General features: G+C 45.4%; 1 protein-coding gene across 6 annotated transcripts in view; it reads right to left on the bottom strand.

Annotated features, from left to right (window-relative positions):
• Nucleotides 1-19,442, bottom strand: part of LOC141147019 (FAST kinase domain-containing protein 1, mitochondrial-like) — an 88,092-nt gene extending 68,650 nt beyond the window's left edge. For 2 of the 6 annotated variants that reach the window (XM_073633955.1, XM_073633960.1), the window contains exons 1-4: nucleotides 19,119-19,271; nucleotides 15,531-15,987; nucleotides 15,366-15,434; nucleotides 9,797-9,922 (exon numbers count right to left, since the gene is read on the bottom strand). In XM_073633955.1, the coding sequence (XP_073490056.1) occupies nucleotides 9,797-9,922; nucleotides 15,366-15,434; nucleotides 15,531-15,862 (527 nt within the window). In that variant the 5' untranslated portion in view covers nucleotides 15,863-15,987; nucleotides 19,119-19,271. Of the gene's footprint in view, nucleotides 1-9,796; nucleotides 9,923-15,365; nucleotides 15,435-15,530; nucleotides 15,988-16,357; nucleotides 16,565-19,118; nucleotides 19,272-19,321 lie in introns of those variants that run through there. The other 4 variants (XM_073633959.1, XM_073633958.1, XM_073633957.1 and 1 more) reach the window with 4 other exon arrangements.
• Between the last annotated feature and the right edge of the window lie 7,489 nt (nucleotides 19,443-26,931).

The following is a 26,931-nucleotide window of genomic DNA, read 5'->3' as shown; positions in this document are numbered from 1 at the left end:
GCGCTCTGTGAATGGAAAACTACAAGGTCAGGCAGCCTTAGCGGTTGTCGGCTTGTAGTTTTCAATGAACTACCACAGTGCTGTGAGTTCTGTGGTAGTTCTTTCATTCTTCCTGTCAGAATGTATCGGCTTCCTCGTACAATGTATGAGTAAGCAGATACACTGACAGGTCTGCAGGAGACCTGCATGGCATCAGCGATTTGCTGAGCGCTGCTGCAATGCTTTACAGGTTCCTGTAACAAAAAATAATAAATGCACATTTTTTTACCTGCAGAAATTGTGCATTTTTTGCATATCCTTTAAGCCCTTGGCTGGAGGATTTTCCTGGACATCCAATTCGATCTGATCTGCTAAAACAGACATATGGGGATCTGTTCCCCATCTGTCTAGAGGATCGGATGGCAGTCGGGTATAAAAGGACAGGCGGTTTGTTTATATCCGGCCACCCATAGAAGAGAGCAGAGTCCACGCCATGTGGAAGGGGTCTAACCCTTGTGAATGTATTTTTAGCTTTGTATTTACTTAGAATAAGGTTATCACTACAGCATTGGCAAGCTGTCTTTTCATTTTGCGTTTTCCACCTCACCCAGAGCTGCAAGATGGCTCTGGTGTCCTGAATTGATTTATTTCTGGAATCATATCTCATTTCATGATTGGTCATTTATTTAATCACTTCCTGCCTGTGGGACGTCATATGATGTTCTGGACTTGAAGTGGAGATATTGGGATGATGCCTATAGCTACAGGCATCATCTCAGTATCTTTTTTTTTTTTTTCCAGTCAGCAATTCCCTACAACATAAAAGGCATTCTAGAAGCTGATTAGCCACTGGACTGCTTTTACAGCCCCCTCCTGCCGCCCATCTCCCCCCCCCACATTCATTGGAGGGCTGGGCTGTGGAGGGGGCAGGAGCGGCTGGCTCAATCGCTCAGTGGCTCGTTTAGAGGCAGAGTTAGGTGCTGGTCTAGGCATGTGAGCAGATCCCGACCATATGGTCACAATCCTTCCTGAGCCTGGACCGGCTCTGTGATATCAGCGGGCTTCAGCTGTTGGCTGAAAATGGGTCACAGGAGTACAGAACGAACTGCACTTCTGTGAACCACAAGAGAAGTACAGCCAAATGAGCTTTGGCTGTACTTCTCGTTTAATCGCTTCCGGACTGCCCACAGTACACATACTGCGGTAGGGCAGCCCAGCTGCGCAAAATCACGTATCTGTAGGAAATCAGCGGGTCGCAGCGGCCAGATCATGCACAGGAGACACGGTGCAGTGGTGTGCCTTTGTAAACATGGCACACCGCTAATCTGTCAGTGAGGAAAAGAGAGATCATCTATTTCAGCTAAGCTGGAACACGATCTCCGTTTTCCTCCAGTGTAACACTCCCCCCCACAGTTAGAAAGCACCTCCCTAGGACACACTTAACCCTGGAGTGGCACCATTAAAGTGACACAGAGTGGGTGCGAGTTCAGCTGAACGATTTAATTCCCGCTGTCAGTGTGAACCTAGGCTTCGGGTGAGATTTGTCTGCCACAATGTCGCAGTCCCACTAAAAATCACTGATCCCAGACATTAGTAGTAAAAAAAAAATAAAAATGCCCTAAATCTAACCCATAAATTGTAGACGCGATAACTTTTGCGCAAACCAACCTATAAACGCGCATTGGGATTTTTTTTTTAACCAAAAATATGTAGCAGAATACATATTGACCTAAACTGATGAAGAAATTAGATTTTTTACTTTTTTTATTGGGAATGTTTTATAGCAGAAAGTAAGGGATATTTTTTTTATTCAAAATTGCTGCTCTTTTTTTGTTTATAGCGCAAAAAATAAAAAACGCAGAGGTGAAAGCTCTATTTGTGGGAAAAAAACCCTAGTTAGACTTACCGGTAACGGTATTTCTACGAGTCTTTCAGGACAGCACCTGGAGAGAGCGCAGCTCCACCCACTTTTCCCAGGAAACACTGCAGTCAGTTTTTTCTTTAAAAACCGGACACTTCCACCATGGCCTCAGTTGTTCATAGAGTACCTCCAGCCATGCTGAAATTAGATAAGCAGAACATAGCAATAACACCACATTTTTATAAACCCATTAGGGCGGGTCATCTGTGCTGTCCTGAAAGACTCGTAGAAATACCGTTACCGGTAAGTCTAACTAGGGTTTTTCTCCCCTCGTCTTTCAGGACAGCACCTGGAGATGATAAAAGAGTACTTACTCTAGGGTGTGACCACCGCCTGCAGGACCTTCCTGCCAAACGATTGTTCCGCTGCTGATAGCAAGTCCAACCTGTAGTGGCGGGTGAAGGTGGAGAAGCTTGTCCACGTGGCCGCTTTACAGATCCGACCTGGAGAGGCCCCTGCTCTTTCCGCCCAGGACGTTGCTATTGCCCTTGTTGAATGGGCCATTACCCCTGCTGGAGGATCAGCCCCTGAAGCTTTGTAGGCTTCACTGATCGCCATTCTTAGCCATCTGCCTATAGTGCTTTTAGAAGCACAATGACCCTTGCGTGATCCAGAAAAAAGAATAAAAAGAGAATTTGTCTTCCTAAACTCTCTCGTAATCTCTAAATAATGGAGTAAACATCTTCTCACATCTAGGGTATGAAAAGCCTCCTCTTTAGAGTTGGATGGTGTAGGACAAAAAGTAGGTAAAACTATCTCTTGTGTCCTATGAAAAAAGGTTGCGACTTTTGGCAAGAAACCCGGGTCAGTTTTCAGCACTACCCGGTCTGGAAATATCAAACAAAAGGGTTCTATTATAGATAGAGCTTGCAACTCACTTATTCTTCTGGCTGAGGTAATTGCTACCAAAAGAACCAGCTAAAGCGTCCATACTTTTAAAGTCGCTTCCTGTGGGGGCTCAAAAGGTGTTCTGATCAACCCCTGTAGCACCAGAGATAAATCCCACTTAGGGAAAGATTTGAAAGGTACCGGCCTAAGCCTGGCCAATGCTTTGAAGAATCTAAATATAAATGGTTCTTGAGATAACTTTCTCTCAAGAAACACCGACAAGGAAGCTACCTGGACCTTCAGGGTACTGGCTGCCAGCCCCATCTCCATACTCTCATTGAGAAACTCTAATATTGAGGGCAATTCCTGTGGTGAACATTTTTTAGTCATGCACCAGGAATTAAACCGTTTCCATGTCTTAAAATAAATACCCCTGGTAACCTTCTTTCGGCTACTTAACAGGGTTGACACCAGCTTATCTGAGAAGCCCCTTCTTTTTAGAAGCTGCTCCTCAGTAACCAACCCGTCAGCCTGAGCTGGTTGATATTTGGATGTTGAAGGGGTCCCTGGGATAGTAGATCCTTTCGAAGTGGGAGAACCCAATGTGGTTCCACTGCCATCCTCTGTATTGTTGCAAACCAGGGCCTCTTGGGCCAAAAAGGAGCCACTAGGATCATACTTGTGGTCTCTCGTTGTAGTTTTTTCAACACCAAAGGGATCATTTGAAAGGGGGGAAAGGCGTAGCACAAGTGGAAGTTCCATGGTTGTGCCAACGCATCCAATCCTTTCGCCTGATCTTGCCTGTTTAGTGAGTAATAGGCCTTCACCTTTGAATTCTTGTGGGATGCGAACAGGTCTATCTGAGGAGTTCCCCATTTCTCTGTTAATTCCTGGAATACCTCCTTGTTCAGACTCCACTCTGCCTCTAGTATCCTTTCTCTGCTTAGAAAGTCGGCCACTAGATTCAGCTCTCCTTTTAGGTGTACAGCTGTTAGGGACTTTACGTTGCCTTCCGCCCAGGATAGCATCTGCACTGACAAGGCTAGCAAGACCTTGCTTCTCGTGCCCCCCTGTCTTGTAACATATGCTACTGCTGTGGCATTGTCTGATAGCACCTGAACATGGTGACCCCGGACTATTTTCTCGAAAGCCCATAGTCCTAGGAGAATAACCCTTAGCTCCCTCCAATTGGAGGATCTCCTGGCCTCCCTGTTTGTCCAATTCCCCTGAGCCATCTGTCCTTCCAGGTGGGCGCCCCCAACCCCAGGAACTCGCATCTGTTGTTAATCTCCTCTCCTGGGGAAAACACCAGAGCAGGCCCTTGTCCAGATTGGAGTGACTCCTCCACCACCAGAGCTTCCTCTGAACTCGGGGGGATATTGTTATCATTTTTTCTAGGGACTCTCCATAGGACCAATTTTTCAAAATTGTCTGTTGAAGTTCCCTTGCGTGCAAACGTGCCCACTGTACTGCAGGTATTGCTGCAGTAAGGAGCCCCAAAACAGACATCACTGCCCTGATAGAAATTGGCAGGTTTGTCTGGGCCTTTTTTACAGCGTTCTGAAGCTTTACTATCTTCTCCTCTGGGAGGTAGATTTTCTCCTGTATGGAATCGATAGTGTAACCTAGAAAGGTTATTGCCTGTGATGGGATCATGTTCGATTTTTCCTCGTTTATTAACCACCCCAGGCTCTCCAGATGACTCCTTGTCCTTTGTAGATCCCTCTCTAATATGTGCCTTGCTTTGGCAAATATTAGCAGATCGTCTAAATATGGGACAATCGAGATTCCTTCTATTCTGAGAGGGGCTAAGGCCTCTGCCAGAATCTTTGTGAATATCCTCGGAGAGGATGACAGCCCGAAAGGGAGAGCTCTGAATTGCAGATGTATGACAGACCCCTCTATCCTGGTCGCAAATCTGAGGTGTTTTTGTGATGCTGGGGCTATAGGCACATGGAGATATGCATCTCTCAGGTCTATGGATACCATAAAGCAGTTTAGGGTCAGAAGACCCTTTACCGAAAAGATCGTATCCATCTTGAATTTCTTGTACCTGACCGCTCTGTTGAGAATCTTCAGGTTCAGGATTAATCTGAACTTGCCTGAAGGCTTCTTCACCAGAAAGATGTGCGAATAGCACCCCTGTTCCACCTCCTTGGGGGGAACATTTACTACCACCTTCTGCTGAATTAACTCCTGAAGAATTGCCGACATCGCTGTAAGCTTTTCTGGGTCTCTGGGAGCCTGAGTTATATAAAACCGAACCGGAGGGGGTTGGGCAAACTCCAGTCCGTAACCCTCCCTTATAGTTTTTAGGATAAACGGACTGTCTGTTATCCTCTGCCACTGCGGGAAGAAGGTCTGTAACCTTGCTCCCACAGACGGGGGACAGTCACTGGCTCTTTGTATTTGGGGTAGGGGGGCGAAAGAGTACCCCTGACTTGCCCCTGCCTCTCTGAGACCTCCAGGGTCTCTTATATCCTGTCTCCTTTGAGTCTGAGGTTTTCTGAAAAGGACGAAAATTTTTGTTGCCCTGAGGAACCACCTTTTTCTTAATGGGGAAGGCCTTCTTCTTGTCGGCCGTTCTCTCAAGAATGGCTTCAAGACCTGGGCCAAAAACCAAATCCCCCTCAAAGGGTAAACCACATAACTTGGTCTTAGAGGCTGTATCCCCGGTCCAAGTCTTGACCCATAGAGCTCTGCGCATTGAATTGATTAGAGCAGATGATCTGGCCGACATCCTAACTGATTCCGCCGAAGCATCTGCTATATATCCAACTGCTTTCATAAGCACTGGTAAGGTCTCCAAAAGATCCTTACGAGGTGTACCTGCCTCGATATGAGCTTTCAGTTGTTCCAACCAGTGCTCCAGGTTTCTGGCTACCACTGTTGATGCCATAGCTGGCTTTAGATTTGCTAGGGTGGAATCCCAAGCTTTCTTTAGCAGGGAGTCAGCCCTCTTGTCCATGGGATCCTTGAGGATACCCATGTCCTCAAACGCAAGGTCAGTGTTTCTCGACACTTGAGAGAAGGCCGCATCCAGTCTAGGCTTTTTGTTCCAGACCTGTGTGCTATCTTCCTCAAAGGGAAACCTGCGTTTGAGGGATCTAGAAAAGAAGGGGGCCCTCTCTGGGTCCTTCAATTCTCTTTTAATTGTTTCTGACAGAAACTTGTGCACCGGAAACATCCTGTGTTTCACTTCACCCATGCCTTGAAACATTTTGTCGTGTAACGACAGCAGGGCTTTGTCCTCTGTAATATTAAGAGTAGTGTGAATAGTTTTCAGCAGATCATCCACCTCCTCTAGAGACAATTTATATCGAGAAGAGGAAGAAGAAGATTCTTTCTCTTCGTCTGCTTCTTCCTCCGATTCCGTAGCCACGCTACGATTTTCCTCTTCCGAGTCACTGTCACCCCTATATGCGGAAACAGAAGACTGGGAACGGGGTACTGAGCTGCCTGCGGCTGGACGTTTGTCAAGGTAAGATTTAAATGAGTCAAAAGTCTCCGCCAAATCCTTCCTAAACGAGCTCAGTAAATCCGGCTGAACCACATGTGCACTAGGAGTGGTTTCCTCCTTCACTAAGTGCAATACATCCTTTGCATAACACTTTTGCCCAGGACTCTTTAAGCACATTTTTACAAGATGGGCATTTTCTTTTAACAGAAAAAGACGAATGTTTGGTCTTTTCTTTAGCCTTCTGAAATACACAAACAAATAAACCTATAAACAAACAGCATGCTGAAAAGGAATGGAAGAGCTAACACTTTAACCCCCCTCCTTCACTCAGCCAGTAAATCCCCCCACAGATTTACTTCACAATCTTTAAAACACATTTACTTCCTGCTTCAATACACAGGAAGAATGTTGCAGGCTCTTTAAAAAACTTTACCAAAGAGGGAACTAAAACATGCCCATAGAGTAAGTTACAGAGACACACTGTCCCCGCTTACCTGGGCCTGGCTGACCTGTTTGGCTCCTGCTCCGGCCACCACCGATTGTTCCTCCTCCATGCTGCAGGATTTGCAATGGTGTTTGGTGCTTTTTTAAAGTTTCCCGGTCCGCTCGCCGCTGCGAGGGCCGGAAATGACGTCAGCCGTCGGAGGCCTGCCCTCCCCTCCTGCGTTCCAGCGGCCGGAACCGGAAGCCGCGTCGCGCCGCTAGAGGTCCCGCCCCCGGCCGTAGTGACGCGCTCGCCACTGGAACCCGGAAGGCTAAGCTATGGGGGTGAAAAAGGAGACGCCGCTCCTCCCAAGCTAGCCGCCGGTCTAAGGGAGCGAGGATCCCCAGCAGCCTAATCCTCGCCGGACATGAGGAGGGGAGGACGCCGGAGCAACCCCCGCATGTCAAGGGAGGAAGCTGGGCTGGCCTGTGAAGCAAACATACATACCGGTATGCCCCAACTCTCTCCACCTGGAGACAGCGCAGCACACCCCTGGTTCCCTGCAGCGCTTCCACCATGGCAGAGGAAACACTACAACTGAGGCCATGGTGGAAGTGTCCGGTCTTTAAAGAAAAAACTGACTGCAGTGTTTCCTGGGAAAAGTGGGTGGAGCTGCGCTCTCTCCAGGTGCTGTCCTGAAAGACGAGGGGAGAAAAAGGGCATCAATTTTATTTTGGTACAGCGTCGCACGATCGCATAATTGTCAGTTAAAGCAATGCAGCGCTGTATCGCGAAAAAAATGGCCTGGTCTGGTAGTGGGTAAAACCTTCCGGGGCTGAAGTGGTTAAACTTACATAGTAAATTATAAATTAAGAGCAGCACCAGAGCTGTCAAACTGATAGCCGAGTCCTGGAGGTTACACAGGGAGAACATAGCTTTCCCTGTGTACACTCTGTTAATTAGGAGCTGACAGGCAGTGAAGTAGAGCAGCTTTGGTTACTCAGATAGAGCAGCAGTCTCCCAGTGTAATCTGCAGGAGTTTGGGAGCTCAGTCATGTGCAGTGCAAGAGACAGCCAGGTGATGCAGAGGCCGGAACGGTTCCCGCCCCAGCGGTGCCCTCTTCAGTGCTGCACCCGGGACAGGTGCCTTCTTGGCTTGGATCTGCTTTCAGTGCCCTTAGCTGTATAGAGTTGAGAAGCAAGATCAGTGCATCATATTTCAACTGTTTCTGTGTGTACCAGAGTAAAAAAAACTATTTTAAGATTTTAATTTTTTTTACTACAGTAACAAGTTGCAATAAAATGTGAGCTAAGCATGCCATGTCTGCTATCATATGTTTAAATGTCTACTGAAAATGTATACAAACACAATAAACAGTAGAAATACATTTGCATGGTTCAGCGTATGCTTATAAGAACTATGTTGTGTTAAGAATGATAAACATGGGGGACATTTATCAAGCGAATTAGTGACAATTGGTTACTGCCCATGCCACCTGTGCAGCAGTCTAGGGAAAATAAATCACTGCTCTCCCCTCCCACCTTCTTTCTACAGGGCTTTTGGGATGGATCAGAGCAATTGTGCTGGTGCTGGCCAATCAGAACTGCTCTGACTCATCCTAGAAGCTTGCAGACAGAGGGGGGAGAACAGTGGAGATGCCCCAACCCCAGACCTCCAAAACTTGGCTGTGTAGCCACTGACAGCTCATCAACCATGAAGGTAAGCACAGCAGGATTTAGCAAGAGGTGGGGAGGATGTAGGGTGACACCTTTTAATTTTTTCTAAAAAAAGTGAACTTGCAGCTTAACCACCTGACGACTGCCACACGCCGATGTACGTCCAAACTTTGGCGGCGGATATCGTTGTTATGGCAGCAGCTAGCTGCCATAACCCCGGTATTCCCGTTTTCGTGCGGCGGTCGGCTTTCAGGTAAAAGTGGTCCCTGCGGCGGATTCGCTGTGAGATCACTTTTATCGGTGGCGGGAGAGGGCCCCCCCCCTCCCGCTGCGATCTGGTGCCCTCCGCCGCTTACCGGAGCCGTCGGTAGCGGCGGAGGCGATCGCGGCTGTCTCCCTTCTGTGCCTGCAGACGAGTGAGGCTAAGATGGCGCCCACTTGTCTCCATGACACTGCTAGGCGGAAGTGATGTCAAAACGTCACTTCTGCCCACGCCCCTTAAAAAGGCACATTTTTTTCAATGTCATTTTTTTTAAATGACTTTTTTTTTTTTTTTTATTGCATTTTAGTGTAAATATGAGATCTGAGGTCTTTTTGACCCCAGATCTCATATTTAAGAGGTCCTGTCATGTTTTTTTCTATTACAAGGGATGTTTACATTCCTTGTAATAGGAATAAAAGTGACACTTTTTTTTTTTTTAAAACAGTGTAAAAATAAATAAAATAATGTAAAATAAATAATAAAAACAAAAAAAAAAATTTTTAAAAACCCCCGTCCCGACAAGCTCGCGCGCAGTGGTCAAACCACACGTGAGGTATCGCCGCGACCGGTAGAGCGAGAGCAATAATTCTAGCCCTAGACCTCCTCTGTAACGCAAAAACATGCAACCTGTAGAATTTTTTAAACGTCGCCTATGGAGATTTTTTAGGGTAAAAGTTTGACACCATTCCACAAGCGGGCGCAATTTTGAAGCATGACATGTTGGGTATCAATTTACTTGGCGTAACATTATATTGCACAATATAAAAAAAAAAATTGGGCTAACTTTACTGTTGTCTTATTTTTTTATTAAAAAAAAAAGTGAATTTTTTCCAAAAAAAGTGCGCTTATAAGACCGCTGCGCAAATACGGGGCAAAAAAAAGTATTGCATTGACTGCCATTTTATTCTCTAGTGTGTTAGAAAAAAAAAACAATATATAATGTTTGGGGGTTCTAAGTAATTTTCTAGCAAAAAAAACTGTTTTAAACATGTAAACACCTAAAATCCAAAACGAGGCTGGTCCTTAAGTGGTTAATAGGGTACATGTGCATGCATAAGGTTGACCTGTACTAATTTTCTGTTGTACTGAATCTGAAGCTTACGTTTATGCAATAGGCAAAACAGGGTTTCATTGGGTTACACATTACATTTTGGATGATAACTAGGTCTATTTCATTGTGTTGTACAATAAATCAAGCATGCTAGTATTGGGTTAAATTAAACATAATTTAGAAGCACTGGTTACCTTAGATCTTGCAGATTATCGAGATTCTTGTCCACAATGCTGGCTATTTGTCCGAGCAGTGGGCTTGAATACATACCTTGTTTTATCAAACAAACGGAAAATTTTGATAGTGAGAAAAATTCTAAACTGTAACAAAGAACAGACAACTGAATTATCCAAAAAATACTAATCAGATTACATAGGAAAAAATCTGTAGAATGGTAAATGGCTTTGTCAACTGTAAATGTATTGTGACCTTATTACATCCTGCTTTAAACCGGCCATAGATGGATCGAATCTCAGCCGGCTCAGCAGGGACCAGCTGAGATTGGATTTATCTATGGGCAGGCTGAATGTACCCAAGTTGATTCATCGACTTTGGTACAACCACCATGTTGGATTTTTAGAATGCGATTATGGCCAGTGGCCGACAGCAGTAATCACTGTGTTCTCCCAGCAGGGACGGCTCCCCTGCCCGCAGAACACAATAGCCCTGTGGGAGAGGATCCCCCCCCATCAACATTGCCCTGTTATTGCAGGAAAGAAAATCGCATAATCTATGGCAGAGATATTCACATCCCACTGCCATAAATAGAACTTACATTCTAGCTAGTCCATCTCAGTCCAAAGAAAAAACAAGGAAAAGGGGCGCCACTGAGTATATATCAAATAAATTTATAAATAAAAAGCAATATCCTCTCACATGTAGGAATGAAGTGTAGAATTCAGATACATCTCTCACAGGAGGAAGAGCGGAGGACTGCAAGTGGCATAACATAACATTATATAATGTTATTGCCCAGTATCACTCCCCCATGCTTGACAAAGGAGTGCCGCTATCTCTGCCATCGGTAGCGAGCTGACTCGGAAACGCGTCGCACTAGAGTGACGTCACAGCTCGGCGCCACTGTGTTTGCGATCCAAGCCTCGCTTCAGCTCTGAATACACGGCCGTATCTATCTTCCACCAAGGACGCCGGACGAGGTTTTGTTGTATGCCGCTACACAGATGTAGACCAGCTCTGACGTCTCCATCTCCCTCCTCCTGGAACCCACACCATCTTCGACGGCTCCCCTGCTATCCTCCATTTGGTGTGCCTCTGGACTACTAAATTGGCCTACTGCAGCTCATCTCTAGTCTATCAGATGTGATGTTAGTAATCCGAACTTGCTGCCACTGCCACTTGTAGTCCTCCGCTCTTCCTCCTGTGAGAGATGTATCTGAATTCTACACTTCAGTCCTACATGTGAGTGGATATTGCTTTTTATTAATAAATTTATTTGATATATACTCAGTGGTGCCCCTTTTCCTTGTTTTTTCTTCTAGTACATTGGTCTTGGCTTTGGTCCCTTTCGCGGCTGCCTTGATGGGACTTATTTTTCCACCCATATATATGGTTTATATATGTCTGTGTGGATTCTGCCCTTGCATTCACAGGCACAGTTGATTGAGGTATCTTGGTTTGCGCCATTTTACTTGTTTATATCTCAGTCCAAAGAAACTGTGACAGAAAACTGGAGCAGCAGGTAGAAAAATGACAAATAATATACTAATTTCAAATGATAATAATACAGTGATGTGCCGCAAAAAGTAGGTCATCAATTCAGTTTTCTCCTCCTGTCAGCACATGTGCATGTATCAGTTCCTGATTGGCCTAGCCCTGCTGTCCCTCACTCTCCTAGTCTAAATGCTGTTGCTCAAGGGAAGACAGGACATTGATATCAAGACAGATATAGGTATATATGGACTGTTTTATATACAAAATATAATTTAGGGGTCTAATGTTTTCACACAAAATTCACACAATTTTCAAATAGAATCCGATTCTAAAAATGTGTGGCTCTCAGGTAATTTTTTTTTTTTTTTTTTTTTTTTTTTACAATAAAGGGTTTACGTATCACCCAAGATACACACATAAGTGCATGTATAGTCAAACCTTTTTTTTGTTTACTTTTTCGATAGTGTGGGTAAGGTTTATAACCCCCATCAAATATATTCTTGCAGTTGGCATACTACTGGTGGGATTTCCCTTCACTTCATGTTCTTAAGACATAACAAGAAATAAGAGGACATCTCCCCAAAGCGAGGAATAGTCTCATCCTAAAAAGGGAAGCTTTACTTACCTTCACTCCAACTATGACATCTTTGGGCGGCCAGTTCATGCCAAGATCTCAGCATTTATCTTAGTATTGCCGAAAATTATACAATAAGAGTACAGGGGTGGACAGGCAGGTAGTATCTTTTAATGCAGAAGACACATACTATGTCTCATCTGCAGAGGCGTCGTCAGGGGGTGGCTAATGGGGCTACAGCCCCAAGCCTGGGGCTAATAACCCAGAGTCTCTTGTCCCGGTCCTAGAATGCAGGGGACAGGGGAGGACTGAGCCGTGGTAGCGATGGCTCCAGCTCCGCCCCCGCCTGACTGCACTCTTGGTCACTGGTTGCTATAGCCGCCTAGCAACCAGTGACGTCACTGCCCACTGCGCCCACACTGCCCAGGATTCAAAGCGGAGGAGGATTGCACTTCCTCCTCCTCCGCGCTAGTGCTCATGGGGCCTGGGACTTCTGGGGACTGGAGCGTCCCTCCGGTGGCGCCGTGAAGTGCAGAGCAGCAGGGATGGGGATACCTGGGCAGCCGGGAAGAGCCCAGGAGGGAGAGTGAGAAGACACTGCCACCCCAGCAGCATCCCCAACGCCTCCCAGAGCCTGCACTTTACCTATCAGTCCTCTCCCAGCGTGCTGTGACTGGAAGAGGAAGAAGGCGGGAATTAGAATTTGGCCGCCGTGCGACATCGATCGGCGGTCGGGCGGGCGGCTCTCCTCCTCTCCTCTGGCTGCCTCACACACCAGCACCATGGCTGAGCTGCTGCTGCAGGACCTGGACACATGACGTCTGTCTCGTTCTGGTCAGGTAGGTCAGTCAGTGTGTGTATGTCAGGTACCAGGTCAGTGTATGTATATCAGGTAGGTCAGTGTATGTAGGTCAGTGTGGGTCAGGTAGGTCAGTGTGGGTCAGGTAGGTCAGTGTATGTAGGTCAGTGTGGGTCAGGTAGGTCAGTGTATGTAGGTCAGTGTGGGCCAGGTAGGTCAGTGTATGTAGGTCAGTGTGGGCCAGGTAGATTAGTGTGGGCCAGGTAGGTCAGTGTATGTCAGGTAGGTCAGTGTGTGTGGGTCAGTGTATGTAAGTCAGTGTGGGTCAGGTAGGTCAGTGTGGGTGGGTCAGTGTATGTAGGTCAGTGTGGGTCAGGTAGGTCAGTGTGTGTAGGTCAGTGTGGGTCAGGTAGGTCAGTGTGTGTGTGTGTGGGTCAGTGTAGATCAGTGCGGGTCAGGTAGGTCAGTGCATGTCAGGTAGGCCAGTGTATGTAGGTCAATGAATGTCAGGTAGGTCAGTGTGGGTCAGGTAGGTCAGTGTTGGTCGTGTGGGTCAGTGTGGGTCAGGTAGGTCAGTGTGGGTCAGGTAGGTCAGTGTGGGTCAGGTAGGTCAGTGTGGGTCAGGTAGGCCAGTGTGGGTCAGGTAGGCCAGTGTATGTAGGCCAGTGTATGTAGCTCTGTGAATGTCAGGTAGTTCAGTGTGGGTCAGGTAGGTCGGTGTATATGGGTCAGTGTGGGTCAGGAAAGTCAGTGTGGGTCAGGAAAGTCAGTGTGGGTCAGGAAAGTCAGTGTGGGTCAGGAAAGTCAGTGTGGGTCAGGAAAGTCAGGGTGGGTCAGGAAAGTCAGGGTGGGTCAGGAAAGTCAGGGTGGGTCAGGAAAGTCAGGGTGGGTCAGGAAAGTCAGGGTGGGTCAGGTAGGTCAGTGTGTGTGGGTCAGAGTATGTAGGTCAGTGTGGGTTAGGTCAGTGTGAGTGGGTCAGTGTATGTAGGTCAGTGTGGGTCAGGTAGGTCAGTGTGGGTCAGGTAGGTCAGTGCGGGTCAGGTAGGTCAGTGCGGGTCAGGTAGGTCAGTGCGGGTCAGGTAGGTCAGTGCGGGTCAGGTAGGTCAGTGTGGGTCAGGTAGGTCAGCGCGTGTCAGGTAGGTCAGCGCGTGTCAGGTAGGTCAGCGCGTGTCAGGTAGGTCAGCGCGTGTCAGGTAGGTCAGCGTGGGTCAGGTAGGTCAGTGTGGGTCAGGTAGGTCAGTGTATGTAGGTCAGTGTATGTCAGGTAGGTCAGTGCGTGTCAGGTAGGTCAGCGCGTGTCAGGTAGGTCAGCGCGTGTCAGGTAGGTCAGCGCGTGTCAGGTAGGTCAGCGCGTGTCAGGTAGGTAGGTCAGTTTAGTGGTCAGCATTGATGGGCACTGGTAAGCCAGGCAGCAACCAGCAAGTCAGCCTACCCCCTGCCACACAACCACACAACCCCTCCGCCCAACCAAAAAAAACCCAGCGCCACTAGAGGCCCCCCTCCCCGTGCCGGCCTTGGACTTCAGGCTGAAGCCCCTGGTCTTTTCGCCACCTAGCAACGCTCCTGCTCATCTGCATTTAAAATCATGCAACTTTAAAAAAAATGTCATAAAGTTTCACTTTAAATAGCTGTCACTGGAACATTCATTCCCAATTGATGGTTTCCCTTTACCTCTTGCTTTGTTAACTCTAAAGCCTCGTACACACGATCGGATTTTCGGCAGGGAATTGTGTGATGACAGACTGTTTGCCTCCTTCAGACAATTGTTGTCCAACTTTCGCCCAAAGAAATGTTGGATGGCAGGCTAGTAAATTTTCAGCGGACAACAGTCTGTTGTCAGATTTTCGTATTGTCTGTACACAAGTCCATCACACAAAAGTCCAAAATTACAAACAATGCTCACCAAGCACGACATTAGCAGAAGGTGCCCAAAGGGTGGCGCTCAAGAGCTGAAATTCCACGTAGTACGTCACTACGTTTGTGTTTTTTTTAGCCGACAATTGTGTACCATTATTATGCAAGCCAAGTTCCTAGCACACGCCATTCGGACAAAAGTCTGACGCTCTGTTGGCCAACAATCCAATCGTTTGTACGAGGCTTTAGGCTGGGTTCACACTGCACTGCTGTGCAAATCACATGTGATGTCTGTGCAATGCAAATTCAGCCATACAGATTGTATGGCTGAATTCGCATCGCATGCAGACCAAAGTCATGCAGGACCCTTTTTTTTTTGGTCCGCACCAGAATCGGCTTGCATGGGTGTTCACCAGTGTTAATTTCGTTGACTAAAACATTTTTGTCGACTAAATTAATACTATTTTAGTGGACTAAAACACGACTAAAACTAAAATGGCATTTTAGTCAAAAGAGTATGACTAAAACTAAATTGAAATTTGACATCAAAATTAACACAGGTCTGTAGTGAATGTTCAAACCTTAATACCATAAATAACATATTCAATTTTTCACTCCAGCAGCATATAAGTTTGATATTTGTAAAGAAATGCTTAAATAATAAATTACGATTTAAATGATTGTAAGGGTTAGTTTTTTTTTTTCTTTAAATAACAAACATATCATACTTACCTCCACCGTGCAGCTCATTTTGCACAAAGTGGCCCCAGACACCGTCTTTTGGGGTCCCCCGGCGGCTCTCGCGGTTCCTCCCCACATCAGATTGATCATTTTTGTTTTGGGGTTTAGATACTTTAAGACATACCTTTCTAGTCTTTTCCAACCTTCCACAGTCAACTGCTGCACCAGAGTGTGATGGGAATTCACTCCAAGCCTTGAAAATAAAAAAATAATGTGTATAATATATAAACACACACACACATAAAACATACATACACTATAAGTTAACTAAAACGTTTATAAGCTTTACCTTATAACAGAATATAAAGTGTCCACCAAGTCTTTGTCCTTCATACAACTGACTTTATTTTCTGCTAAGCTACGAAGAGCGATAAATTCCGGGTGATTATGGATTTCTTCGAGGGTTCGGGGCCCATTTCTTTCTTTCTGAATTTGCCACAGCAACTTGAATGCAAAGGTGACATGATTGACAGAGAGTAAAGGTTTATTTAAGCCAACAAGTTGGAATAACTGATAGTCATGTCTGCAATGCTTCATCTGCTCCAGCAGTGCGTCTGAACTTTTACTACGGGTCTGAATCAAGCGCAGTGAAAATTGCAAAGTCCTGCTGCAGCGGAACATGTCTGGGCTACAGAGAGGCAGTCTTATAAGATCCAGTAGAATGGAACATTCATTTTGCTGTACTGCAATCTTCCAGGCTTTAACTTCATTTTTAGGTCATGTGAGAATGCTTCAAATGTATCTACCTGAAAAGAAAAGGATAATGAAGCGTTCAATGGGCTTCACAATAGTTAAAATAAACACTAAATCAACCGAGCGATCCTGCCAGGAAGCTGTCATCTGTACTGTGCCCATCATAAATGACCAAGGCATTCCCCGCCCAACAGCCGCACACATACCTGCAGGGAATGCCTCGTCCGCGTAAGTGACTGTTTCATGGCGGTTTTGCTCAGGTGAGTTTGGACTAGGATCCGACCACGCCAGAGCTCATCCAAAGCAGAGAGGTGACATAGGAAGCTGAATTTCCTAAAACGGAACTTTACCCTGCCTGTGTAATTTTATTGTTCTTTCCTTTATTACCTGATTTCCTGGGTTACTTTTAAAACACACACTTACACATCCAGCAAATCCAGCATTGTCCTGCTGTAATCTGCCAAAGACCACCATATCACCATCTTCGGGAGCCAGCTGTCTCTTCTGGGTTCTTGCAGCCGACCTACTGATGGGCAAGCACACGGTGTTCTAGATTGCCTGCCAAGCCTCCTGGGATGTGTGACAATAGTATTCAAGGAGGATTCAGGCACCTGGGGATGTTATTCTCACCTAGGCAAGAAAACCAGGAGAGCAAGCTGTGTTCCCAAAAAAGGTATTACAAAAATATATTATATATATATATATATATATATATATATATATATATATATATATATATATACACACACATATACACACACACACTTTTTTTTTTTATTGAAAAGGATGGGCTAAAGAAGCAGGATTTTTCAAAGAAGAAAAAGTGAGTGAAGGTCACCGTTAACCACTTGCCTCCTGGGCACTTTTACCCCCTTCCTCCCGAGGCAAATTTTCAACTTTCAGCGCTGTCACACTTTGAATGACAATTGCATGGTCATGCAACACTGTACCCATATGAAATTTTAAATTTTTTTCACAAATAGTTGTGTGTCACACAAAATTTTTTGGAAAAAAAAAAAACAATTTTTCATAGTTTGTTATAAAATTTTGCAAACAGGTAATCTTTCTTCTTCACTGATGGGCACTGCTGATATGTGACACTGATAGGCGGCACTGGTGGGACTGCACTGATAATCAGGACACCGATAATAAAAAAAATTAAAAAAAAAAAAAAAACTTACAGGGGCTATAAACCTCCTGTACACTATCCAAATTGATAAAAAAAAATTGCCTTTGGTTCTGAAGGCATAAGGTTTTTTACCTCAAAGGATATGTTCACCCTTGAGAACAGGTTACATGTTCTACCTGTTTTTAGGGTGGAACATAGAACATGTTCCCACTCCCGCAGACTCTGTCCACTTCTAGTGACTCTCTGTCTCTATTGTTTTTTTTAAAAACCCGCCTGGCTACATTATTCACTCACAGAGTTCTGTGAATGGGAAACTACAAGTACCAACAGCCTTTGCGGCTTGTAGTTCTCAATGAACGACCATGGCGTTGTTGAGCGCGCTGGTAGTTCGCTCTTCCTGTATAAAAGGTACGAGAAGACAGATACACTGACAAGTCTGCAGGAGTTCTGCATGGCACCCGCAATCTGCTAAAGCTTTACAGGCTCCAAGTAAAAAAATAATATAGGTACATTTTTTTTTACCTGCAAACATATGTGCATTTGTTATTTTTTTTAAAGGTGAACTTTATGGATTATATTATGCATTAGACCCCTTTCACACCGAGCCGCTTATAGCGTCGGCGGTAAAACGCCGCTATTATAGCGGTGTTTTACTGTTGGATTTGCGGCGCATTTCGGCCGCTAGCGGGGCGCTTTTACCCCCGCTAGCGGCCGAGAAAGGGTTAAAACCGCCCGCAATAGTGGCATTTTGCCGGTGGTATCCCAGTGCTGCCCCATTGATTTCAATGGGGAGCAGCGGTGGAGGAGCGGTAAACACATCGCTCCTTCACTGCTCCAAAGAAGCTGCTGACAGGACTTTTCCTGACGTCCTGCCAGTGCAGCGCTCCGGGGTGAAAGCCCTCGGGCTTTCATACTGGAGACAATGCTGCAGCTGTTTGAGGGCGGATTGCAGGTGCTATTTTTAACGCTATAGCGCCTGCAAAACGCCCTCGGTGTGAAAGGGGTCTTAAGGTAAAAATCCTTCTGCATTTAGCTCCCCTCTTATACTTACCTGAGCCTGATCTCAATCCAGCAATGTGCACAAGGTCAGCGTTTCTCTCTCCTCAATGAACAGAGAGGCAGCAGAGGGAGCCATTGGCTCCTGCTGCTGTCAATCACAGCCAGTGAGGGAGAGAGGTGGAGCCAAACCAAACTGTGCGTGTCAATGGACACACAGGGTTGGCTCAGGAGCCAGCATGCACGAGTGCCCCCAGAGCAGACGACTGGCCATGTAGGCACTCTCAGGGACCTGAGAAGAGAACAATCACAGCTGCTCTGTGCAAAACCATTACTCAGAGCAGGTAAGTATAACTTGTTTAGAATCATTTTAAGATGTACTATCAACATCCCTGCATTATTTGAAACAATCTTAATGGGTTATTAGGGCCCATTTAAATCACAATCTCTGCATTCATCGTGTTTCAGCATGTGTGTTTGCAGAGCATTTAAAAGCATTTGCGGTGCGATTTTGTAATATTTTTTTCATTTCAATTCATTATCTTTACTAAATTGCATTTTCATGCACGCGTGAGCATTCGTGCAAGTTTAGTGCATTTCAGTGCAGAAAAATGCAGTACTCTGTACTAATTTTAAACGCACATGGCTCTTTTAAATACATTCATTTTTCTTGCAGGTGCATTTGTACTGCATTTAAAAACTCATCTGACGGCATCTGGTGTAAACAAGCCCCCCTAGATGTCCTATTTGTTTTTGTGAATGTAAAGGAGATTGTACAGAGATGGTGTAATGAAATTGTAAAGTCTATGGCCAGCTTACTACAGAAAGCAGTAGTATTTATCTGCAACCTAATGGCAGAGGACAGGCTGTTTATCTAGCACTGGTGCTGCTTTATCATGACTGCGTGACTGCACATAGTAATTTGTATCATACATGACAGGATTATGATATCCTAAAAATTATTTCATAGGATTTTCCCTGGATATCATTAAATTAGGGTTGCGATTATAAGAAAATTATGAGTCTCTCTCATTATGTTCAGTATTTTGGAATACTTACAAAGACAAGCAGACTTTCCAGTTTTTAGAGAGTAGCATTGAAGATGGGATCTCTGACAGCAGAAGCATGCACTAACTAGTCTGGGATTCACTTCCTGTTCCACATCTGATGTCACTGAAAGTCATGCAGCAAACTGACACACATATACAGAACACTCGTTTTAAAAAAAACGTATAGTAAACAATAAAAGAGATCCCCAATACCTTACAGCAGAATCCTCTACCTTCCAATATTACACTACTGCAATTCAAAACCTTCCACTATCCACAGACCTCACACTTCCTGAGCCAAGCCTCACTCTGAATTCCCTTTCCTCCCTTGTCTAGAGCCAAGCCTCACTCTGAATTCCCTTTCCTCCCTTGTCTAGAGCCAAGCCTCACTCTGAATTCCTTTTCCTCCCTTGTCTAGAGTCAAGCCTCACTCTGAATCCCCTTTCCTCCCTTGTCTAGAGCCAAGCCTCACTCTGAATTCCTTTTCCTCCCTTGTCTAGAACCAAGCCTCACTCTGAATTCCCTTTTCTCCATGCCATAAATCTTTCCCATAGTTTGTAGACGCTATAACTTTTGCGCAAAACAATCAATATACTCTTATTGCGTTTTTAACAAAAATATGTAGAAAAATATATATTGGCCTAAACGGATGAAGAAATTTGTTTTTTAAAAACATCTTTGAGGTTATTTATTATAGCAAAAAGTAAAAAAAATATTTATTTTTTTTGTCGCTCTTTTTTTTTCTATAGCACAAAAAATTTAAAACCGCAGAGGTGATCAAATAGCAGCGAAAGAAAGCTCTATTTGTGTGAAAAAAGGACGCAAATTTCGTTTGGGTACAGCATTGCATGACCGCGCAATTGTCAGGTAAAGCGACGAAGTACCAAATTGTAAAAAGTGCTCTGGTTAGGAAGGGGATAAAATCTTTCGGAGCTGAAGTGGTTAAAGAGAAAAAAACTGTGAACTGCATGCAAAAACGCATCAAACCACGGTTTAACCACTTCAATACAGGGCACTTACACAGGGCACTTACCTGTTCAGACCAATTTTTAGCTTTCAGCGCTCTCACACTTTGAATGCCAATTACGCAGTCATGCAACACTGTACCCAAACACATTTTTTATCATTTTTTTCATACAAATAGAGCTTTCTTTTGATGGTATTTAATCATCACTGGACTTTTTATTTTTTTGCGACATAAGTGAAAAAACAAAATTTTGCAAATAAGTAGTTTTTGTTCATGCATTTGGGCCAACATTTATACTGCTACATCTCTGGTAAAAATAACCCAAATTAGTGGATATTATTAAAGCCCCGTACACACGATCAGAAAATCGTACGGAAAATACCGCTTTCGAAGTGATCATACGATAATCGGATCGTTAGTACAGAGCTTTTGAGAGCCGATCATGACAGTTCTTCCGATGTGCACCTGGTGACAGGTGATTCTAATTTAAAAACCAAATTAAAGAGGGAGTCCACCTACAAAAAAAAAAAATTAAAAGCCAGCAGCTACAAAAACTGCAGCTGTTGACTTTTAATAAACGGACACTTACCTGTCCTGGAGTCCAGCGATGTCGTCAGCCGAAGCCGATCAATCGCTCGGCTCTCAGCTTCTGCCGCCGCCATTCTCGGTGAGGGAATCAGGAAGTGAAGCGTTGCGGCTTCACTTCCTGGTTCCCTACTGCGCATGCGTGAGTCGCGCTGCGCGTCTTAACTGGTCCCCGCTATCTCCTGGGACCTGTGTGTTTCCCAGGAGACAGCGGGAGGGGGCGTGACTCCCGCGGAAGTCTATTCCCTGAAGTGGGTGCAGATACCTGTATTAGACAGGTATCTGCACCCCCCTCCCCCCTGAAAGGTGCCAAATGTGACACCGGAGGGGGGGAGGGTTCAGAAAAGCGGAGGTTCCATTTTTGTGTGAACCTCCGCTTTAAGCGTGTATAATTGTGCTCATTTAAATGTGCATAAGCTGCTACTTGCAATTTATATAGTCTTCATATAAATAAACCGTGAACATGTTAATAAAAAAATATTTGTATAAAAATGAGCATATGTGATAATAAATAAATATACCAAAATGTGACTCCAATATTCAGTAAATCAATGATAATCTAAAAATATATGTGCAATCAATAATCCAAAAATAAAATGATGTCAAAACCAAAGTGACAATGCAATCCAATGGGTTAATATTAGTCCAGAAAATATAAATGATTAAAGTCAAAGTTCTTTTGTGAAGAAGTGAAGAAAACAACGCTTGATGTAGTTCACTTTTCAATAGGTGATCACACCATGCATGCCTTATTCGTGCTCCTATTGTGGCTGCACTCACCAAAATTTCTCCCCCTCCTCAGGTCTGAGACATTCACAGTGTGTGCCACTGTGTAGCACTCTAGAGCTTGTCCCATCCTCCTGTGGTTTAAAAGAACTCCCATCAAATACCAAGTGCCATAAAAGAGAGAGGGAACCCAATAGTGCAATACGGTATCAAACTTGTTTATTATGATGTGGAAAGGTACTCACATTCAATTAAAACAGTAAAGGCATCTATTGCTGACACTAGCGCTTGTAGCCGGAAGTGATGCAAGGACGTACGTTGACTCCGCCCTATGCGTTTCGTCACTCTGACATCATCTGGAGCGTGCGTAGTGCTTACCTCGTCCCCTTTTTATAATGCTCTGTGATTTGTATATTGCGATAGCTAGTGTTTTACGGCGGCCATTTTGGGTATGATTTTGCAGACCGAAGCCCATATGTGTATACTTATGTGTGTTTACCACGGCCATTTTTGATGAGATTGTTCAGACCGAAGTCCGCAATCCCTTATACAAAAATAGTTTTGTATCGTTACGGCGGCCATTTTTGGTGAGATATTTAGAATGTTATTCTAATAATTGGACGTTCTCACACCATATATAAACGAGTGCAAACTGCCTCTGCTAAGGCCTGTTTTGCAATAGTTCCAATAATCACATTGCATTATAAAGTCTACGACTACAATCAAAATACACTTAGATACCAATTTTGCTTCTAAAAATAACTTTAAAATTACATAAAGGGTTCATGTACATATAAAATATGGATTAAAAAATCTCATTATTAAAACCAATTTTTATTATAAAACCTAGATACATAGACCCCAATACGAATATTGTGTTAGCAGGAGTTAGTGTGGGCCTCCAAGGTAAATGTCCTCCATCTCTCGGGGTCCCAGATGCCATGATCATGCCCTCTGTGAGAAGGAGAATATCTGGGAGGGAGAGGGCTATTGCTGGAAGGGGGGGGGGGCTAGTGCTAGTGATCCTCTGGCTTTGACCCTTTAGCTTGCACCTGACTTCCTCCTGCCTGCTCCCTGCATCTGACCCCAGCCTGGCTATTGGACTCTGCTTATCCTGCTCCCTGTACTAAGATTCAGCTGACCCTAGGTCATTCTGATCCTGGACTGTCTCTCCGTGATTGACTCCTGGCCTGGCTCCCGGCTCAGCTATTCAGTTATTCCACCGGTCTCTCTCTCCTGGACCTTCCAAGCACGCCTGTCTCCAGCAACCAGGCACCTGTGCTTATGTGGGCACCTTTCACCTTCAGTGGTGTGCTGCGCTCGGCCACAAGGGGAGCCCTCCCAGCATCTGGGCCTCCTACCAAGTTCCTGACAATGTGTGAGCTACAAAGGCACAGGAAATTTGGTCAAAATTGATGGCAAGATGAATGCAGTATGTTTTTTTTTTTACAAATGTAAAACTTTATTCAAATTCAATGATCACATGTCAGTTCACAACTTATTGCATAATAAACAGAGAAGTACAAGCGTTAGTAGTGTGCATTGCATTACATACATCTGTACAGTATTCGGCCTGCAATTATATCCCATATGATGTAAAACATAACAATAGGAAACTAGATTAACCGATCCAGCCAGGGGGATACACTCACCCGGACCTGTGAGTCTTGGATAAACTTGGGGGGGGGCAGGGAAGAGGGAACAGAGACTGGAGATCTGCAAGGGGGGCAGGTGGGGGGGGGGGGATGCACAAGCGGCTCACGGGTCATGGTCCACCCAGCCCCAGGCAGGACCCAACTAAGGATCCCCGTCCAGATCAGGCGGAGCCACATCCAATTGTAAGGATCCCCAGGAATCTATCCAGGAGGACCAGATCTTGTCAAACTTACTCGGCAATTCCTGTTGATGTATGTTATTTTGTACAGGGGTAATACAGTATTCAGGGTATTCCACCAATCAGTGACGGTGGGTGGGGCCCCACTCTTCCAACGCAGCAAGATTTCCCTGTGAGCATAGAAGGTGGAATATGCGATAAACAATTTAGTATATTTTCTCACCGTGGGGTCAGCTAGTACGTTTAGCAGCATAATCTCTGGGGCCAGGGGGAGTGAGGTCCCCGCTGCCTGGTTGAAACCCTCCAAGACCTGGTCCCAGAAACCCTGCAGAAGGGGACATGACTAAGTCATGTGCAGAAAACTCTGAGTCCCCGCATCTAGGGCAGGAGGAGGACTTCTCCGGGTAAATGGCAGCCAACCTGCTTGGCGTATAGTATGCCCAGTGCAAGAATTTCAATTGTATAAAACGATCTCTAGCAGATATCATATTAGACATGTATGAGGAGACACATTCCTCTCAGGCTTCCTCCGTGAGGGATGGGATGTCCAGTTTCCATTTTGTAAAGGTTTTAGTTAGCTTAGCGGGTGAGGATGCTGAGAGGCGAAAGTACAATGTGGACAGGGGGCCTATCAGGACCCTAGAGGACAACAGACTCTCCACTGGGTCTGACCCGAGAGTGACGCCATTGGGGAATTGATGCTGGAATGCATGTCTCACCTGCAGGAACCTAAAAAACATCCAATTAGGGAGGTTATGTGCTGCCTTGAGTTCTGGGAACGTATGTAACCTGCGTCCTGTCACTAGGTGCTTCAGTCCCACTATGCCCCTAGCTGCCCATACCTGTGGATCGGGCTCACTATGCATGTGAGGGAGATTAGGGTTGCCCCAGAGAGGTGTGTAGGGGGATCAGGGGAATGATAAATGATAAACCGCCCTAGCCCTGTGCCAAACCATGACTGTCGTGCGCATCAGTGTTGTCAATTCCGGGTGGGCTTTGACTCTGCGGAACACTAGGTTGCTAAGTGCAGCATATGATCCAAGGAGCGCTGCCTCCAAGGTCACTGCCGGATTATCCTTAGGTTGCGAAAACCACCAGCGAAACATCACCAGGACAGCTGCCTAGTAGTATTGTTGTAAGTTGGGAAGGGCCAGCCCGCCTTGTCCTACCGACAGCTGCAGCATGCTCAATGATAGTCTAGGTACCTAACCAAGCCAAATGAAGGAAGTGACCAATGATTGTAGTTTTTTAAAAAATGATGCCAGGATCAAGAGTGGACTATTTCTGAAGAAATACAAGAATTTAGGGAGATAGATCATTTTTATCAGGTTAACCTCACCTACAGGGGTCAGGGGGAGTGACTTCCATTCCGTGCATCGTTTCGAGAACGACTCCAGGGGGGGTGTCAGATTAAGATCCATATACAGTACCTAGCTACCGGCCCACCCATACGGATCCCCAAATATTTGAAGCTGTCTACCCATACCAATGGGCCCTGAATGGGCGGTTTAGGCCTAGTGTGATCCAAGGGGTATATGAGGGACTTGTCCCAATTTATTCTAATTCCGGAATATGACCCAAACACCTCGATCAACTGTAAGGCAACCGGGAGAGAGGAGGAGACATCACTCAAATACAGGATAGTGTCATCTGCATACAAGGATATTTTCTCCTCCACCACTCCCACTCGAATTCCCTTGACTGCGGGTTCGGCCCTAATCCGTGACGCCAGGGGTTCCACCGCCAGGGCGAACAGTCCCGGGGAAAGGGGGCAACCCTGCCTGGTGCCCCCGCCCAGTGGGAAAGCCGGTGATAGCGAATTGTTAGTGCGCACCCAAGCCTTGGGAGAGGTATACAATAAGCGCAGCCACCTAATGAAAGTAGGCCCAAACCCAAATTGTTGAAGGACAGCCCAGAGGTACTCCCATTCGACCGAGTCGAATGCTTTCTCTGCGTCGAGAGACACAACCACCTCCAGGCTGTCTTCTCCCACCCTATCCATATGTGTCAGCAGTCTGCATCTCGGACACGCCCCCCGAATGCAGTATGTTATCAAAAAATACTGGAGGAACATTTGCATTCATCAGCCAGGAAGCTGCACATGGGACATACTTGGACATTCCAACATGACAATGATCCAAAATACAAGGCCAAGTCGACCTGTCATTGGCTACAGCAGAATAAAGTGAAGGTTCTGGAGTGGCCATCTCAGTCTCCTGACCTCAATATCATTGAGCCACTCTGGGGGGATCTCAAATGTGCAGTTCATGCAAGTTCATGCAGTTCATTATGATTTAAAAAGAGTAAACACAGTTGATTGATAATAAATGGCTTCAGCCAAACACCATGAGTGAAAGAAAAGTTTTTGTGTTATCATTCATATTCTCTGAAAAATGGCCAAGAAATCATAAATTCTGCCAGGGTATGTAAACTTATGAGCACATCTGTGTATATAGAAATACATGTATATAAGTAGGTTAAAGATGTGTTTAAAACACGCACCTTATCCTAGAGGAGATTACCCCATAGGAGACGGAAAGAACCTCAGCTCAGAATGTAGCCGTTGGTGCCTTTAAAGTTCCCTTAGTCAACAAGTATCACAGACCAAAGCGGCTTGAATGGTGCTTTCAGTGGGGAAATCCTCCACTCTATATAGTGTCTAAGAGGTAAATGTCTGAACGCCGGCGGTTCACCAAATAGCACTGAATAAAGAATATCCCATATATTATTATACAGGGCTTTTTTTCAGCGGGAACGCGGGGGAACGCAGTTCCGGCACCTCCAGCACTGAATGTATTCTATGGCAAGGTGTGCTGGAGGGTCAATTGATGCTGACTGCTGAGGGATCTATTGTCACTGGGGATCTATTTTTTTGTGGGGATCTATTGTTGCTGGGGTGGTATTTTGTTGCGGGGGGGTCCATTGTTGCTGGGGGGGGGGGTCTGTCGTTGTGTGTGGGGGGATCTATTGTTGCTGTGGTGAGGTCTGTTGCTGCTTGGGTAGGGTCTATCAAATTCCATACAATTTAGTAGCACAAAATGATACTTGGTTCTGCACTCTCTAAAAGGAGTGGTACTTGGAGATGGGTAAGGGGTGGAGCCAAGAGACAGTGCTAGGAGGTGGGTACGGGGGCAGAGACGAAGGGTGACTCATAAGGGGGGAGTTCCTGCACCTTTTTTCTGAGAAAAAAACCCTGTGTGTATATATATGTTTATATATATATATATATATATATATATATATATATATATATATATATATATATATATACAATGATGTAGATAAAATGTAATCATAGTGCAGTGGTGGGAAAAGAGGAGAATAGAAATCCTTCCTCCTAATCCCCGCCGCTGAAGGCACTGGTCATATTCATTAAAGGGAAGGGATACATACCTGCTAAAAAGAATACTCACTATGTAATGAAGCCTGTACACCTAGAGCCAGATCACTTTCTGCCTGGGAGGGACCGTCTATATATGAAGACACCTACGTGTTGATTGGAGTAGCTACTAATGAGAAAGGAGAAGAGAGGCTTCACCCAAAGAGGCTTCTCCGGGCCGATGCAATGCAGGCGGGAGTGACACAGGAGGACTCGGCGCCATGCGTCAGAGACCACCTGAATCTCTCCAGCCCGGGCGTGCTGAGTGCACTATCCTATATGGTCAACCTGAGCCAAGCAGGAAGAGGACTGAAAAAAAAAATAATAATAAT

The sequence above is a fragment of the Aquarana catesbeiana genome, linkage group LG06 (assembly GCF_042186555.1).
Source record: "Aquarana catesbeiana isolate 2022-GZ linkage group LG06, ASM4218655v1, whole genome shotgun sequence".
NCBI classification, from domain to species: domain Eukaryota; kingdom Metazoa; phylum Chordata; class Amphibia; order Anura; family Ranidae; genus Aquarana; species Aquarana catesbeiana.
This window is presented reverse-complemented; position numbering and strand designations above follow the sequence as displayed.